This window comes from Anastrepha obliqua, chromosome 3, assembly GCF_027943255.1.
Source record: "Anastrepha obliqua isolate idAnaObli1 chromosome 3, idAnaObli1_1.0, whole genome shotgun sequence".
Classification (NCBI taxonomy): Eukaryota; Metazoa; Arthropoda; class Insecta; order Diptera; family Tephritidae; genus Anastrepha; species Anastrepha obliqua.
Genome location: NC_072894.1, coordinates 101,411,144 through 101,429,666, shown reverse-complemented (window position 1 = coordinate 101,429,666; position 18,523 = coordinate 101,411,144). Strand labels below are relative to the sequence as shown.

At 36.1% G+C, this 18,523-nt stretch overlaps 1 protein-coding gene across 1 annotated transcript in view; it reads right to left on the bottom strand.

The window, feature by feature from the left end:
* Positions 1–3,840: 3,840 nt before the first annotated feature.
* The window catches only part of LOC129242136 (F-box/LRR-repeat protein 16), a 74,394-nt gene continuing 59,711 nt past the window's right edge, over positions 3,841–18,523 (bottom strand). Inside the window, exons 4-5 of the mRNA XM_054878696.1 lie at positions 5,709–5,882; positions 3,841–3,966 (exon numbers count right to left, since the gene is read on the bottom strand). Coding sequence (XP_054734671.1) covers positions 3,841–3,966; positions 5,709–5,882 — 300 coding nt within the window. The remainder of the gene's footprint in view (positions 3,967–5,708; positions 5,883–18,523) is intronic.

Genomic DNA, 18,523 nt, shown 5'->3' with positions numbered 1-18,523 from the left:
ATTATTCATTTTCTTTATTATTAATTTTCCTTACTTTAGTATTCATTGGTTGACAACCTGACAACTGTTCAGAGTTCATAATCTACCGTGAAAGAAACTCACTATCGGGATTTGCAATAACTCCATTCAAATTAAAAGTTACAGTTACAACCAAATTGAAAAGCAAAACTCATATAAAATACATATTTACTTTACATTGCCTGCCAATTGCCAAAGCTGCAACTCACTGCCAGAAAGCCAGCCAAGTGCAAGTACAGGCGTTTGCTCTGGTAAGCGCTCCCCAGTTGCCAGTTACCCGTTACTAGTTGGCCCACCAGACGCCTTCCACATGCATTTCTTATACTTTTATACGCTAACGGCCGAAAGTGAATTTCTCGAATTTTGAGTTACTATTTTCGCTATTTTCGTATTGCTTTCACCATTTTGAAATTTACGAAGGAAAACTCTAATAAAAATTGCGGCAAACGGTGGCCACTGAAACATTGCGCCTGGGAATGCAGTTGCAGTAACTTTTATAAATTTATAATGCCTGCGATTGCATGGCATATACGAATGGGGTGTTTTTATGAGAGTGGTTTCATGGGCTTGCCGTTTTTGTCTCATCATCAACTGCACCAACAACTAACATCCGAAATTATTTTGTATTGCTTCATTTCAGTGTTGGAAATATTATATGAAAGTATGATGCAGCTTTTTTAAATCCCCTGCTGCTGCAACACTTGCGAAACTTTTCCTACATTTATTGTTGGGGTGAAAGTTTGTAGTTATGTAAATATGTGTGGATGTGTGTATGTGTAAGATTGTGTTTTCTTCTCGCTTTCTCAGTAGACGGATGAAGGCATTTTATTGGGCTTTGCAGTACATTTCTTCCTGACATGATTGTACATTTTAGTTATAAATATTCACTGACTTCCGCATATAAAATTTGATTTTCATTTTTTGCCAGGATTTGCAAAAGTTGCAAGTTGTTCTACCGGATTATGTAGCTTACTTAATTTCTTTGAGGCGAGTAAAAGCTTGAGTTAAACTTAAATTGAATAAAAAAGTTTTGTAGAAATGTATATCACAAATTAACCCTGACTGCATTTGAACTTGCAGTCAAAAGATATCTTTGGCACAGTTTCAATCCGCCAGTTTTGATGCCAGCATTTCGTTTTAGAGAAACTTGCTGAGGCTGCTGTAGTCGAGTGGGTTCAGGTATGACTACCCCGGCCATGAACACGAAGTTTTCTTTTTTGTTTTTTCTTTTTCGTAACCATTGCTATTCATTTTGAGAAGCGTTGCACAATTACCCCAAAATTAAGGTATACAAATGAGAGAACTGAACACCAAATGAAAGAAAACATTGTTTAACAGCGATCGCTTCTCGGGAGGCAATTTCAAACCTCTAAGTATAATTCTGCCAAGAAAAAGCTCCTCATAAAAAATATTTGCTGTTCAGAGTCTGCTTAAAACTGTAGGTCCCTCCATATGTAGAATAACATCATACGCACACCGAAGCAGGAGGGGAAGATTGGCCAAACACTCAAAAAGAGTGTAAGCGTCAATTATATATTTATTTATTATATATATTGGGTTCCAGAAAGCTGTGTGCACTATGGCTGCCGCATTAGCTAACAATGGGACAAATACACATTCGAATGCGACTTTCTCAGCAACATTTAGAGCGTTTTCGAAAGGATAAAGTAGATTTTGTGCGTTGCTTTACCACTATGGATGAGACTTGGGTCTGTCACCATGATCCTAAATCATAACAAGAAACTAAAGAGTGGTGTGAGCCAGGTTCTTCTGCTCCGAAACGAGTTCGTGTCCAGAAATCGGTCAAGAAGATGTTAACATCAGTGTTTTTGGGATGCGAAAGGAATTTAGTTTGTGGGTTATTTGCAAACTGGTAAAATAGTAAATTCTGAATATTATTTATACCTTTTGGACCAGTTGAAGGAAAAAATTGTAAAAAAGGCTCAGTTCGCAAAAGAGAAATAATATTTTTCATCAAGACAAAGGACACTATCACAAGATAATTTTGGCAATGGCTAAACTCCAAAGTTAGAATTGTTGTTGTCCCCAGTGACTTCCATATGTTTCTATACTTACAAAAAATTATGCACGGAAAGCTTTTTTTTATCAAATGACGAGGTCATAACAGCTGTGGAAGAGTATTTTGCAGATGGATGGGACATATTCTCACTTCAGAAATTATACTGAATATTAGTGCATTTCAAATCATAAAATTGTGTTTTCTTATCAAAACGTAAAACTTATTGAACAACCTAGTGAATTGAAAAAAATTTGTCAAAAATCAAAGCGATTTTTTAGTCACTTCGAGCTTGCACCTTGCTGTATTGAATATCAATGGGATAAAAAACTGCTTACTCGAAATTTTTCTAAAAATTCTGATTAAAACGTTTGAAAATTGATGATAGTTCATTGAGGCTTGTTTTTTTTTGGCTTGCACAATGTTTCAAATATAAATTCAAATAAGATAAAATAAATTTTCAAAACTTGTCAACAAGTCCCTGTGTTATACAGGGTTCTCCAATTAGAGGTGTTAGTTTACTATCAAAGAAAAATTATATTTTTTAATATAAATGATCGGATGTTTATTTCAGTATAAAGAGGAAGGTATGCCGTTAATAGTGGAAAATAACATCAAGCAAATAACCACCACGACCACGCTTACAGGACAATATCCTTTTCATGAAATTTTCCATAACCAAATTGCAAAGTGGCTGCTCTATGTCCTCGATAGCTTCGCGAATTCCATCTTTGAGGTCTTGAATCGACCCTGGGCTGTTGGCGTAGACCTTCTCTTTCATGTAACCCCAAAGAAAACAGTCACAAGGTGCTAAGTCGCAAGATCTCGGTGGTCAATTGTGATCACCTCTTCGAGAGATAACACGGCTCGGAAACTTTTGCCGTAAAAGATCAATGGTTTCGTTGCTTGTGTGGCACGTAGCGCCGTCTTGTTGAAAATAAACCTTGTCCAGATCAATACCATCCAATTCCGACCATAAAAAATCGTTAATCATCTCTCGATAGAGCAAACCACTCACCAATAACACCTGTTATTGGAAAACCCTTTAGTAATGAAACGCATACAGGATAACCGTCGAGTGCGGAACAAAGCAGATAAATAACATTGCACCAATGAGTGAATGTCTAATTTGTCACGTACAACTATAGGATCGCGTAGATCCATTTAGTGCTGCCAGCTCCAGCATTTTAAAATCATGCTGTGCACTTTAGGGTTTACAAGGAAGGAATCCTTGGTTTTGCAGTCAATACACTCAAAGTATACACGAAAAAGTATGAAAAATTGGCTTAGACGATGCAAAAGGTTTTAGCTGGAGACACGGCTCACTTTCTTAGGTCCAAAATAGCGGCTCCTCACTCCATAAAAAACCGAATTGTGCACATGATTTGCCTTTTCGAACAGATTATAAAGTTTTATAAGATTTCCTGAAAATGTCTTCAAAACTTCAAGATCTCACATAGCCTATATATTGTAAAATACTTAACCGATTCCATAAGTATCAATCCACAGGTAATTAAAAAACCTTTCGTTTGCTAATGCTTAATTGGATATATATATTTAATCTGATCTGTATGTTTTTATTTAATCTTTTAGGACCAAATACTCGACAGCCAAAATATGATTTTAAGATAACTAAAAATTCGTGCAAAGATGTCTTTAAGAAATAGCTAAAAAAGTCAGGATATTCATTCTTTTTATGAATGATCATGAACTCCAGCAGTAAAGAGGAAAATCATTAAACCAGGAAATTCTCATTAATTTTAAATTTTAATTTAACCTTTAATATTTTTATTTATTTAAAAATTTCACTCACCAATATTAACGATGCCGTGATTGGTTAATTCCCAACACGACTGCAGGCGGAGTATACTCAGGCTATGGCTTTGTTTCGGCGAGAAATAGCCCAGAGCCGCATCAGTGACGTGATAAGCCTGCGATGAGAAATTATGTGAATAAAAAAATTAGACTGAATTAAATTTTTTTTTATAAGATAAGCATAAGAAAATCAAGTTGTATGGCACAACTCATTTATTTGAAACAGGACTCCTTTTCAGACGAGTTATATCGAAACACTTAAGTGTTATATTGAAACATTGATGCAGTGGCGAGCATAACTAAGTACATTGAATTTTGTCATAATAAAGGGTATGTTTTAGGGTAACATAAATTCAATTAAGTGAACTAAATTCAATAGTATTGGTGGGCAACTAAGTTCCCGCTGTTTGTCAATAGATGCCGCCAGCATTGTGTGCTAGTCGATTCTAACATAACTTAAACGTCATAAACCAAGCTTAGACAGTTGGTAAACAAACTGCTTCGACACATTAGTGATTTTGTTTTGGTATCATTTACTTTTAGTTTTGAGAAAATGTCCGATTTTGTGCCGAATAATCGTCTTTTGCGGGAAGTGTTGATTTTCCTCTTTCATTCGAAAAAAACGGCGGCTGAAGCACATCGAGGGCTACAAAATTTTTATGGAGATGCTGCTTTAAGTGAAACAACATGCCGAGATTGGTGCCGTCACTTCAAAGACGGTGATTTTAATGCTGACGACCGTCCACGTGAAGGAAGGCCAAAAACCTCCGAAGACGCTGAATTGGGGACATTGATCAATAGGATCCGCGTCAAACGCAAGAATAGCTCGCCAATCCATTTCCAAGCGATTGCATGCTTTGGTAATGATTCAGAAACAAGGGAGTTGGGTTCCCTATGAGTTAAAACCAAGGGATGCTGAACGTCGTTTTTTCGCCTGTGAACAACTGCTCCAGCTGCAAAAAAGGAAGTGTTTTCTTCATCGCATCGTGACGGGTGATGAAAAATGGATTCATTACAGCAATTCAAAGAAAATAAAGTCATGGGGACTACCCGGTCATGCTTTTACGTCGTCGCCTCGGCCGAATATTCACTCTGCGAAGGTTATGCTATGTATTTGGTGGGACCAAGTTGATGTTATTTATTATGAACTGTTAAAACCAAGCGAAACCATCACTGGGGATCGATATCGACTTCAGTTGATGCGATTGAGCCGAGCACTGCGCGAGAAGCGGCCGCAATACGCGGAGAGGCATGAAAAAGTGATTCTACAGCATGACAACGCACGGCCTTATGTTGGCAAACCCGTTAAAACCTACTTGGATACACTGAAATGGGAAATCCTACCCCACCCGTCATATTCTCCAGATATTGAGATTCCGATTATTACCTGTTCCGATCGATGGTATACGGTCTAGCCGACCAGCAGTTCCATTCATATAAAGACATCAAAAAATGGCTTGATCCGTGGATAGCCTGAAAAGATGAACAGTTTTACCGCGACGGCATACGAGATCTACCAGAAATATGGGAAAAAGTAGTGACCAGCGATGGGCAATACTTTCTAGGATTCACTTGTAACCATTTTTTCAGAATAAAGTTGTATTTTCATTGAAAAAAAAAAAACAAGAACTTAGTTGCGCACCTAATAATTTTATTCGTTATTTGCTTAATTCGCTTAAATTTCATAAAAGTTGTACTACTCTTCGGCTTGCCAATATATAGCTTCACTTCCCCACTTTTCTAAAATTACTTTTTAGTTTGGCAAGTCACTGCATCATGTCTATCATGTCTAATAAGCTCACAACGTAATATTTTCATTAGCACTGATTTACAAAACTATTAATTTTTCATTGCTCACCTGCAGCGAAAATTCATACAGCGATGGCAGCAATTGCGCCACAGCACCCACTGCCTCATCGGCAATATTAATGCAATCCGCCAGCGATAGTGAGACAATGCGCGGCGTTAGGCAAGCCCACAGGCCAGCCTCGGTAACCTCATTGCAGCCGGCAAGCTCGAGTTCGAAGAGACTCTGTAAATAGATACGGACATACATAAAGATATATATATAAATATATATAAATAAATAAACAAGTGAGTATAGAAATGTATCAAATGCATGTAAAGGGTCTTTCAAAAGATGGGCCTAAGCGTTGGTTTAAAAAAAAAAACATGAAAAAATTTAGATTATTTCAAGTTTCGCTGGTCAGTGCCAGTCTTTTTTCTATCATCGAAAGAACCAGTTTCGTGAAATTTTTCACCAACCTTGCCAACTCATTCTTATGATTTTTTACACCAAAAGAATCACGAATTTCGTGATAAGTTGTACTTAAAGATCGAGCATTTTCATAATAAGTTTCAATAATTTTAATGAGTATTCTATAGTGTAAAATTTACTTGACAAATGCCAAAGATTACATAAAAACGTGTTCATTTTCGAAAAAATTTATAAATTATAGTTGGAATATTTTACGGTACTGCGTGATGAAAGGCGATCGCACTGCTTTTACAATGATATGAGGGAGAAATAATGAAATACATTCCCTTCCAACGATTTTTAAAGAAGTTGTTCGCATGCGCAATTCTAGGCAAGTATTTTTAAGGTAACAAAGAACTTTCACTACCACCTATTTCGAGTAGTTTGCGGCCCCGGTAGTCTAGCATAAGTGGAATAGCCTGCCATACCAGAGGTTGTGGGTTCGAATCTCACGTAAAGCGCGGTCCTCGCACTTTACCGAAAGTTTACCTACTTTCCCAGTTTCTTAAAAAAAAAAAACCAAAAAAATCTCACTCCTCAACCCCAAAAACCTTATCCTTCCAATCTTTACTCCGCGATATAGGCAGTGCATTAGTTGCATTGTGGCTGCTAAAACAAGCAAAAAACAACGAAAAAAGACACAGCAAGATGAAGCGGGCAGTCGTGGTAATAGCGCAGACACACCAAATTTAGCGAAGTCCTCAACCATCTGTGTGATCCTTCTACCTGAAAAATGTGAAACACAGATGGCGCTCTACACAATTAGAAGGCATTGTTCCTAAGCAACGACAGGTGGGCATTCGCACTATTAGCGGCAGGCTAATCACCTGCCAGAAAACAAAATAGATTTACGAAACCCATGCGAAACTGAGTCTTGTCGAGATCCTATGCTCCCGAGTGGAGTGAACACGGAAAAAAAATGTTAAGGGAGCTAAGAACATTCACTACCAGCTACTTCGAGTAGTAAATCTTAGACGCAGTCAAAGACAACAATGGCGAATGCCGCAGAAAACGGAACCATGAACTGCCCTAACTAATAAAAGGAGAGAATGTTTTGCGCTTTATCAAAGCCCTAAGAAACAGATGGCTAGGTGATGTCACGAAAATGGAGCCAACGAGAACTCAACGAAATATAATTGACGCTCAAGATCGAAATGAATTAATAAACTGGAAGATGATATGAGGAAACTCACATTAAAAAAATGGAAGGAATCAACCAAAGATTGAGTCAAATGGAGACATTTTGTTCAGCAGGTTGTAGCGCCAAACGATGATGATGACATTAAGCGTAAGCGAGAGCACGCCAACATATTTACATTTAATTAGCACAATTAATGTATTCTTAATTAACAAATTAATTACAAAGCTACAATTAAGGCACATAGAATTCCCTAGAAAAAATTGCGCTTTACGATATGAGCGGGGGTGTGAGTGGCTGCGAGTAATGAAAGGGTCATTAAAAGAGATAGCCTACGGCGGTAACCGACAGCCACATAAACTTGTGTGCACCAAGATTAATTAAAAAGCATTTATCTGCTCCACGATAGTGTTAATGTGCGGGTTTAAACAAAGTAGTACTACGCAAAGTTGTGCTACTAGCAAAGTCAGTGGCAAAAATCTAAGTAAAAAAATTAAACGCGAAAACCCCGCACTAAACAATTAAAGCATAAAAATAATGTTCTACCCAATTTCAGCATCAATTAACCTTAACCTAATTTTTTTTTATTTCACTAAGAAAAACTTTAAGCAAAACCACCAGCAGTAAGTAGTTACAATCACAACAACAACTGCACCACCATGGCAGCGCATTAGCATGTAATGCACGCAATTGAAAATTTTCACCGCGCTCGCAAGCACTGACCACCAATTGCTGTACCTGTATACCTGTTCATCTGTCTGTCTGCTGCTTCGTTTGGCTGTCAGCATGTTTGTGAAGCATCGATTAATGGTGCTTGCGTAGGAGTACGAGTGCCCCATGGCGTATACGCGCTACAAATTGTTCAACAAATTATTACTTACGCGCGTGCAAGCTAAGGAACAACCAAAACAAAGAAAGGAAGGTGAGTGCGGGTAAGCGTACGTGTAATAAACGAAACAAATTACCAAGTGAGGTCAGAGGCAAGCAGGCCAGGAAAGAGGCGTTAAAGTAACACAGGTGCACGCAAAATGGCAGGTAAAAGTATTTAGCGCAGACATTTCACATTCAAGCTTTTCCTCAGACTGAATATTTTTGAACGAAATGTGCTTATTGTAAACTAATTACATACATACTTCATATATTTTGAAAAATATTTTGGGGCCAAGGCACACGCAAATTTAAGTACAGTTTTGTCTGGATATAGTGAATGCATTGATATAGTCAACACTGAATTTTTTTACATGGAATACCTCTAAATAGTGAATGAAATGAAAAAAACAAACATTAAGCAGAAAGGAGCAAAGAATAGGCAAAATAATCAGAAATTAAATTAATTCTAATCTGGCATTAGCGTGAGTGTTTGGTTTTTTGTGAGTTCACACTACCTGGGGGTGGAAGTGTGCTATTTGACGTATTTAAAAAAATGCATAATGCTAATAAATGAATAGTTATTATGCTTAGGAATTTTTTTGTTTTTTTTTTAAAGGAAAAATCTGAAGTCAATGAAAAAATTGGAAAGTGCGGTAGTGTCTCATCTTTGGTAAACAATTTTTTGATAAAAGAGTCGTAATATTACATCTAATCAGACGATTTCAACATATAAGAAGAAGGCTCGTAGGAAAAGCAAGTATTTATTCCAATGACCTAATGGTCTCTTCCATTTATGTATACACACATTATTATTTTTGATTGGATGTTTGTGCACTGCGACCTGAATAGATCTATTGTGCAGCCATGTAGACTACTCGAACAGTTATAGGCTATTAGTAAATCCTAAAATGCTGTAGGCTTAATTTCTATCAGGAGGTTTGGATTTATGCCTCATTTTCCAGGTAATTTAGTCTGCGTCGTGCCACTGCTGGACAGTCGCATAGCACGTGTTTTGCTGTTTCTTGTGCCTCTTTGCTGAGTCTACAAGAATCGTTTTCTATCACACCTATCTTTTTCGTGGGATAATTAAGCTTACAATGTCCTGTTAGTAGTTCAGTGAACAAGTTTTATGTTCTTTCTGCTTAGGTTAAGGATTGCTTCTAATTAGCTTTATCCGTTCTGGATTTATGAGTCTTTTCGACTGCCGCATGCCCGATTGGGCTCTCCCGTAATCGATTAGGCCTCGTTGTTCCTGCTCACGTAGAAAGGCATTTTTGAAACTGTTATTTACCCCGCTGAAAGGTTCAGGACCTATGAAGGGAGTATTTGCCCCCTTTTTCGCAATTTCATCCCCTTCGTGCTCCTTATGTCCTGGAACCCCCATCAGGGTAACAAAGTTTCTTGAGGGTAGGGTGTTGAGGATTTTAAAACATGGAAAATTGAAGTGGTTCTTCCCGTTGCAACGGCTTTTTTTAAATGTGGTCCCACAACTCCAGTCCCGGCACTACCGTCTTCCATGTTGGACCCATCAGTAAACCACACCTGTGCGCCCTATTTTAGGAATATTTCATAACTTCTCCACTCACATTACATTTTAGGCAAATAAAACGAGTTTTTGAGTAAACAATATTAACCTCATTACAGTGAACAATCTGAAAGTATTGCATCTGAAATCTGCCGTAAGTAGTGCATTATATCCAGACGCGACTGTATATTATATGTGTATATGTATACATCTCAACTTATGTACTATATTCGGGTGCATCACCCTCCATACATAAAAAAAAAAAAACTGCTATCTTTTTCCATCGAAATTATAAAATCTATATATATAAATGTGAAAATCTGTCCCTATATTCGCTTAAAACTCGCGAACGGGCTCACCTATCCAAACCAAATTTTTAGGCTTTGTTTGGACTATTCAGTAGATGGTTTGTGTTTTAAAATTTTAAGAATCGGATACCAGGGCCTCGAGAAATAGGCCAAAACGTGAACCCGGGTAACCCTACAATATGGGTAGCAAATGGAAGCTGCTGATGATTCTATAGTATAGAGTATTTTTAATGCCCCTCCGTAACTAGGGTCTCGAGATATAGACCAAAACGTGGACCTGGATAACCCTAGGATGTGTTTGTACAATATGGGTAGCAAATGGAAGCTGCTGATGATTCTATAGTATAGAGTATTTTTAATGCCCCTCCGTAACTAGGGTCTCGAGATATAGACCAAAACGTGAACCTGGATAACCCTAGGATGTGTTTGAACCGGTACCTTACCTGTATATAGGTGACCACCACAATCAAATTTTAAAAAAGTACAGAAAAGGCTACTGTGACATCTTTAGAAAGTATGTTGAATGAAAAAAATCAACTAATTCAACTGTTTAAACATTTTACGAGTTCTATAAAGAAAACTTAATATGAAAAATTTCTTGCGATATAAAACAAACATTTTATGTATGGTGGTGCGAAGCCCACTGGGTGATGCTAGTTTTATATATAAAATAAAGTTAACTTTTTGTGTGTGTTCGCTAACCGGCCGTGTCTTTGCACCGAATTAAACCAAACTTACACACATTGTTAAGTAGGTATTGAAGATGGTTTACGTATAGTTTGGATGCCTATTGGTGGATAGGGCTCGAGATATAGGTCAAAACGTGGAACCGGGTAACCTTCGCATGTGTATGTACAATACGGGTATCAAATGGAAGCTGTTGGTGAATGCTTTAGTTCAGAGTATTTTTCATGCCGGTCCGTGACTAGGGTCTCGAGATAGAGAGCAACACGTGGACCCTAGAATGTGTTTGTACAATATGTATATCAAATGGAAGCTGTTGGTGAATGCTTTAGTTCAGAGTATCTTTCGTGCCGCTCCGTGACTAGGGTCTCCAGACAGAGACCAAAACGTGGACCCCAGAATGTGTTTGTACAATATGGATATCAAATTGAAGCTGTTGGTGAATGCTTTAGTTCAGAGTATTTTTCATGCCGCTCCGTGACTAGGGTGTCGAGATAGAGACCACAACGTGGACCTTAGAATGTGTTTGTACAATATGTATATCAAATGGAAGCTGTTGGTGAATGCTTTAGTTCAGAGTATTTTTCGTGCCGCTCCGTGACTGGGGTCGAGATAGACACCAAAATGTGGACCCGGGTAACCTCTTTGGTTGTGTATGTACAATATGGGTATCAAATGAAAGCTGTTGATAAGTGCTTTGATACGGGGTAATTTTCATACCTATTGATGACTAGGGTCTCGAAATATATGCCAAACTTTTTGTGTGTGTTCGCTAACCGGCTGTGTCTTTGCACCGAATTAAACCAAACTTACACACATTGCTAAGAAGGTATTGAAGATGGTTTCCGTATAGGGTTTGGTTTAATTCGGTTTTTAATGAACAAATGCTTTAGTTCAGAGTATTTTTCATGCCGCTCCGTGACTAGGGTCTCGAGATAGAGACCAAAACGTGGTATGAATAAAGAAATAAATAATGTGAGAATAAAGACATACATAATATGAAAACCATATCTTTTCTGTTCTAAACCATATCTATTCTATTTTAGTGTGCCCACCGAAGCGGGCCGGGTTTGCTAATTTATTATATTTATTTTAAGACATTCGCTAAGATATTTCAGAAAAAGCTGGGTCGGTTTCAAAAAATCAAAATCTCATTTTTATATATTAAAATAAAATACTTTTTAAAAATATTTTATTTTTGTAAAAGTCACCACAGATATTAGAAGAGTTCGAGCTTAAAAGGTCTGCATGAAAATATATAAAAATTGCAACGTGAGTATTAAAAGAATGCAATTTTCGAAAAAAATATCTTGAAGGAATGAAAACACCTCTCCAATTGGCGTATGCTGACTGATTATTTTCTGCCAATAATGAGAGAGCATTCTTTCTTCAGTTCATCCAGAGTGTATCCAAAAAAAATTTCTAAACCAAAAATCCGCATTTGGCTTCTTTGTAACTGCTATTGAAATAAACTTTTGTCACTAGAAGTTTTTTTTTAATTCTTAATTCTGTCTATATATATATAAATGTGTTCGTATTCTCTATTAATATTTTTTTGTAGGATTTTGCCGGACTCGACAATGCAAGAAAATCAGACAGCTCAAATCAGTTCTTTTAAAAACTAAAGATAATATATTCGAATAGAGCATTTTTTAGCGTAATAACAAAACCATAATGTGAACATTTCTACTCTGTTTAATCACAAACTAAAAAGTGTAAACAGAATGCAAGAAGTATTTAAAGCTAAAGTTTTGGAAAAACGATGGAAATGTATATAGGGAGTGGCGCTTAAAACCAACGGTATGCACAAGCTAACATACATACTAACATACCCATAAATTGTATAACTGTACAAAATAATAAAATATTACAGGTGTGCAAGTGTGTTACGAAATTTTATGAGAAAACGCCCCACACGTAATCCGCTTAAATAAAAGCTGAAAAAACTTTAGTTGAAAGCAATGGCAGCAGCTGATAATACTAATGGGCATTCGAAAGTTGAAATAAAACACAATATTTATGTTTAAAGTTGCAAATATGTTTCGTATTATAGTCTCAGTGGGACGTGCGATAGTTTTAATATGGACGGAACTCAGCATACCAGAGGTGATCACACTGAATTCGTTGCTTTTCTATTCGTTAATCGGTATTTTTATACCGCATATTTTGTTTTTATATAAAACTTTCACGCTACAAAATTATCAAGTATTAAATTTTATTGTTTGCTAGCTTGAAAATGTGCATGATCATATATTTTTTTTTATATAATGAGTCCGATTTTAATTTTTTCATATTTATTTAAATTTCTTAATAACAGTATTTTTATTATTGTAAATATTACATACATGCACTACTTCGCACAGTGGCAAAGAAAAATGATAGACGGCAGAATATTTTTCACCCCAAAAACAATACCCCTCAAAGGATCCACCAATACCAAGATTCGGTTATTGACTAATGAGTCGTGAACGACTTAATATAAACCAGTGCACCCAATTCAACATACTCGCAATACTTTTTACACGCGTGTTTAACATTTGCTAGTACTAGGCTATCGCTACCGGAACATTATAATGAAGATAGCAAAATACATGCAGGGGGATAATCGCCACCTCTGCATTACATGTCACCTGTCTTTCGTCAGTCGTTCAGAGATAGCTAAATACATGCAAGGGGGACTAAAATTAAGTAATTAAGAACGGAGAATAAATTTAATTATTTTTATATTATATTTATAAGGAAATACTTTTAGAAAAATTATTTAGGTTATTTGGGTAGGGCTATAACGGTAGGGTTCCTAACGTTACCTCTCATTTTTGGGCTATAAAAGAAAATATTAATTTTTTTGCTGTTTTTGGAGGACTCTAAAATAAATTGAGTATCATTTTAATACAAATCAATGTTAATAAAAAAACAAGCTTTGAACGATAAAATTATAATCTTACTACTTCAGTGATTACAAAAGAACTGAAAAATATAAAAAAAAACAATGCGCGAAAATAAAATAACCGATGATCTATTAAAGTTGTTCTCCAATTTTAAAATAAAATCTGGATGCAAGCTCAATCAAGTCGCATTGCATTCCACTCGTCTCCTATTCTTTGTACGGAAAGAAACAAATATGAACTAGCACAGGACAGACCCCTAGGACCTATTTTGGTATCTACAATGTAATGCTGCGGTGGCGATAGACTCCAGTTTGCAGTAAATACTACTTACAAAAAGACATTCACTAACGCGTGTAATGGAAATGGAAATGGGCGTAGGTAATACTTCTATATGGCGCAAAATGATTCATCCAATTTTCTGTTTAAACTAACTTAAAAATATTTTGAGTGATGTAAATCTTTATTGTAACTTTTACGCGGCTGTCTAGTTCACAAGTGAGAAATATGATTGCCGTGCGATGTCATTTGCAAAAATTATACATCTTGCCAAAACATTACCCGAAGGCAAGAATAGCTTTAACTCAAGTATTTTTCAGATGCTAAGTTAAAAGTATTAAATGCCCCTATGCCACAAAGAGTCTAGTGAATCGTACGAGTTTGCATTAGCCACATTAGCACAATACTCAATGAGGCAATGAGGTTTCTGATCACATGGACAATATGGAAAAGCAGTATGGCGTATGAGCTTCGAGAATAGGAAAACTTGAAAGTAGCTCGTTTCTTGGTAATCAACATCTACCAAATACAATGAAATACACGGTCGCTCCTCTTCAATAAAGGATAACAAACGAAACTCTGCGACCCGATTACATAGACATATTATATCTAAGTCAAATAACAAAAGCTGCACGGTTGTACTATACTTAGAATAAAAATTGTTCGCCTTCCGAACAGCTCTAAGGATTTCCGGGCTGAGTGCGTGACACTATGTACAAACAGCTCTCATACCTTATGACTAGCTGCTGCTCAAACGAATAGCATTGGTATATTTCCCAATTAGTTCGAGAACCGAAGACAATTTCATAATTCCGCGATTGAGGAAGTCCTCCACAGGCAATCAATAAAAAACGAAACTCATTTGCACAAACCTCTCTTGAGGCTGTTTCCCTACGATCAGTACAACTTTGCAAATGTTTTAAAAGATCATAAGTCTGGGTTTCCCGCTGAGTGCGATAGAACTTTCCATCCAAGATTGCCGAAAAAGCTGAGAAAGACCTAGAATTTTTTGATATTACACGATAGACTCCCTCTTCGCCTATTCTGGCCGATCCTGGTTGGTCGTCTACTTCAATCAGGCCAATAATGTGTGTAGATATTCGAATTGAGTGTTTGATCTGATGATTGGTGTTGGGTGGTTTCTTGCTCATTAAAAAAATTTTAAGCATTCGTTGCATGAAGAAAATGTACAAGGCCAAAACAATAATTGTCAAAAATCAAACCGATTTTTAATTATCGGAAACTTGCTCTTTATTATATCAAAATGCAATGGGCTATCTAACTGCATACTCGAAATTTTCCTAGAAACTCTAAATCGTTTGAAATTTTGATGAAAATTAGTAGATTTAAATTAAAGAAAATTTGCACAAATTTGAAACATCGATTTATATGGTTTTTATGGGGAATTAATTTTAATTTTATAAATTATTATTATTATTAATATTTCTTTATTAGTTATATATAACTTTTACATTTATAATTCATTTTACATTATTATTTTACATGATATAAAATTCCAAATTCATTTAATTTATATTTAATTTTATAAAATCCACTACAAGTTTTCTAAAGTGAAGCAAATTATTTTCATTTTTTATTACATCAGTTTTATCAGTTATATAAAAAATAAAGTCTCTGTGCTGTAGTTATGAAGCGCATAGTATGGTGAAAATTAATTATTTAATTTAAAAATATTTCTGCGCAAATGATCAGAATTTTTTGATTGACCAAATACAATTATTTTGATTTATTTTAAAATTTTGGAGGTTAGTGAGGCTAGTTTTATGAAAGTTTTTTAATTTGTCATATTATGGCGGTATAATTATGACGGGATGATCTGAGTATCATTTCATAATAATTTTAAAGTAATCATGGCCAATATTGAGGCATTTTAAGTGAAAATAACAACTTCGAAGGCTTGTGTAGGTGGGTTGATAGTTTATAAAGGGTGTTTTTTTTAGAGGTTAGGTTTTCAAGTTGGCACTACTTTTTTCGTAGATGGTCCTTTTGACAGCTGTCACTTGATTTATACTCAGTTTGGTTTGCCATTTCATAATGAATAGACTTACACCTGAACAACGTTTCCGAATCGTGCAAATTTATTACGAAAATAATGGTTCGGTTCGCGCGACGCATCGAAGAAAATTTTGTTCAGCGATGAAGCTCACTTTTGGTTGAATGCGTATGTCAATAAGCAAAATTGTCGCATTTGGAGTGAACATAATCCACAAGCCATTGCTGAGACGCCGTTACATCCTCAAAAAGTCACTGTTTGGTGTGCTCTATGGGCAGAGGGAATCATTGGTCCATATTTCTTTAAAAATGAAGCCGGCCATAATGTTACAGTCAATGGAGAGCGCTATAGAGCCATGATTAATGACTTTTTCGTGCCTGAATTGGACGATGTTGATGTGGCCACCTTTGGTTCCAACAATACGGCGCTACATGCCACACAGCCAACGCAACAATCGATTTATTGAAGGAAACTTTTGGTGAGCGCATTATCTCGCGCCGTGGACCTGTGGCGTGGCCTCCAAGATCGTGCGATATAACACCGCTGGACTATTTCTTGTGGGGCTATGTGAAGTCGCTTGTCTACGCAGATAAACCCGAGACGATTGACGTCTTGGAAGAGAATATGCGGCGCGTTATTGCTGACATACGGCCCCAATTGCTGCAAAAAGTGGTCGAAAATTTGGCCTCTCGGCTGGAATTTATTCGAGCCAGCCGCGGCGGCCACTTGCCCGAAATCACTTTTAAAACATAATGGCAAACCCTTATCTTTATAATAAAGCTAAATTCTTGGCCATAACATTAAATTATATACGTTTTATTTTATCTTGATAACCTAACCTCTAAAAAAAACACCCCTTAGCACTTAATTTACTCCTATTCTTCTTCTTCTTGATGGCGCCGCTTATGAGATTTTAGACGAGTTTAACAAAGCGCGCCAGTCGTTTCTCGTTGTGCTAACCGATGACAGTTGCACATACCAAGTGAAGTCAAATCTTTCTCCCATCTTTCCATAGCCGACCTTTTCAATTGTTACCACCAGCTGATACCGCATCAAATACTTTTAGAGCTGGAGCGTTTGTATCCATTTTGACTCCTCTACATTCTAATAAAGCGCATGCATGGTCTTCTGCACACCATAATAAAATCAAACCATGCATTTAAACAGCGACTTTAGGATTTTCCTTTATTGTTTCTATTTATTTTAAAATTTCTCTACTATTTTTAATATTTTTGTGTCATTAGTTTTATTCAATTTTTTACATTGAATTTCCCTTTTACGTGGGCAAGCGTTAAGCGTAAAAAACTATTTTTAAATTATATGTTCGTGTAAGTATGTAAGTATGCACATTCAAACAAACATTTGTTTGTTTTTATTATTATTTTTTTTTTTGTTACTTTATTTATCTATTTTCTGTGAATCTTTTGGCACTCACTTGATCGCTGACTTTTTAAAGATCATTAACATTTAATTTTGGCACAAATCGAATGTTAATTTCAAACTAATCAGCTGAATCACTCAAACACCCCCGATGCTGCCTCTAACATTCTCAACGTAATTTGGCATTTCTTCTGTGCGTTTGCCAATAAACGCACGGCTCATTAAAGCAACCCAAATGGTTGCACTCAAAGTGCATGAAATAATGGCAAAGCATCGGAATGTGAATAAATGAGCTACTTTTATGTGTGGTAATGTGTTTGAGAATCTATTTGAATTGGAGAGACTTTGCAGAATTTTTGACATTGTGGGTGTTAAGGGATTTCAACTATTTTCGACCTAAACAAAAAAAAATGCATGCTTGAAGAAGTTTATAACTCTATGAGAAAATTTTTGTTGTCACTTCATCTCAAGTTGAAAATTAGCTCTTTTTCAAATAATAATAACTATGCCGAGAATGCTCCGATTTGCACACGGTTTTTTTTGTATTTTGAAGCCAGTCTGATGAGGATGGCTTTTTTCAGCATAAAATGTGTTAAAAAATCGCGAAATTTATTTTCAAATTGCAACTAATCAAAAATGACTCAACAAATTGTAATACTGTTTTTTCGCTATAACACTTGGATATATTTAGAATCACTGCGCAATTACTAAATTTATTCATTTCTCCGTATTACTATAAACATTTTGAAAACAACCTTTTGAAAGTATAGGCTGGGCCTAATCAATATAAAATGGCATAAAATGTATTTAAATTCTTATTTTAATTTTTAATATATTTTCTTCCATAAAAAAATTATACATTTCTCATAATTTTAAAGAGTTCTACTTTAAGTTATTGTTTTCAATAAATCTGTAGTTATTATTTTCATTGAAAATTCTCTTGATTTCATCACTGTACAATTTTTCAATTTCCACTTTGACCGCAATACACTTCACCGCAGATTTATTTCGCTCAAATTTGCCAAATTTTGCGTTAAGCAGGGTAGGGCGGTCCACTTTATTTACTTGGCGAGAAAGACAACGAAGTCTACAAATTATTTGGTTCATATCGAATTGTCCCAAAAGCAGTGACCTTCTTGGCGCCTCCTTACGCATTGGCCAAGTTTAATATTTATAAGCCTTTAGAGTTGATGCCAACAGATTTGAGTGTGCACCAGTGTTGTTCCACATTTAATAATAAAGTGGCGATTTTCCGGGTAAATGCAGAAGCCATTGCTTCTTGAGTCGATTGGGTGGCAAATTAGGCAAAACATAGCATTGCATAGCAGAAAAG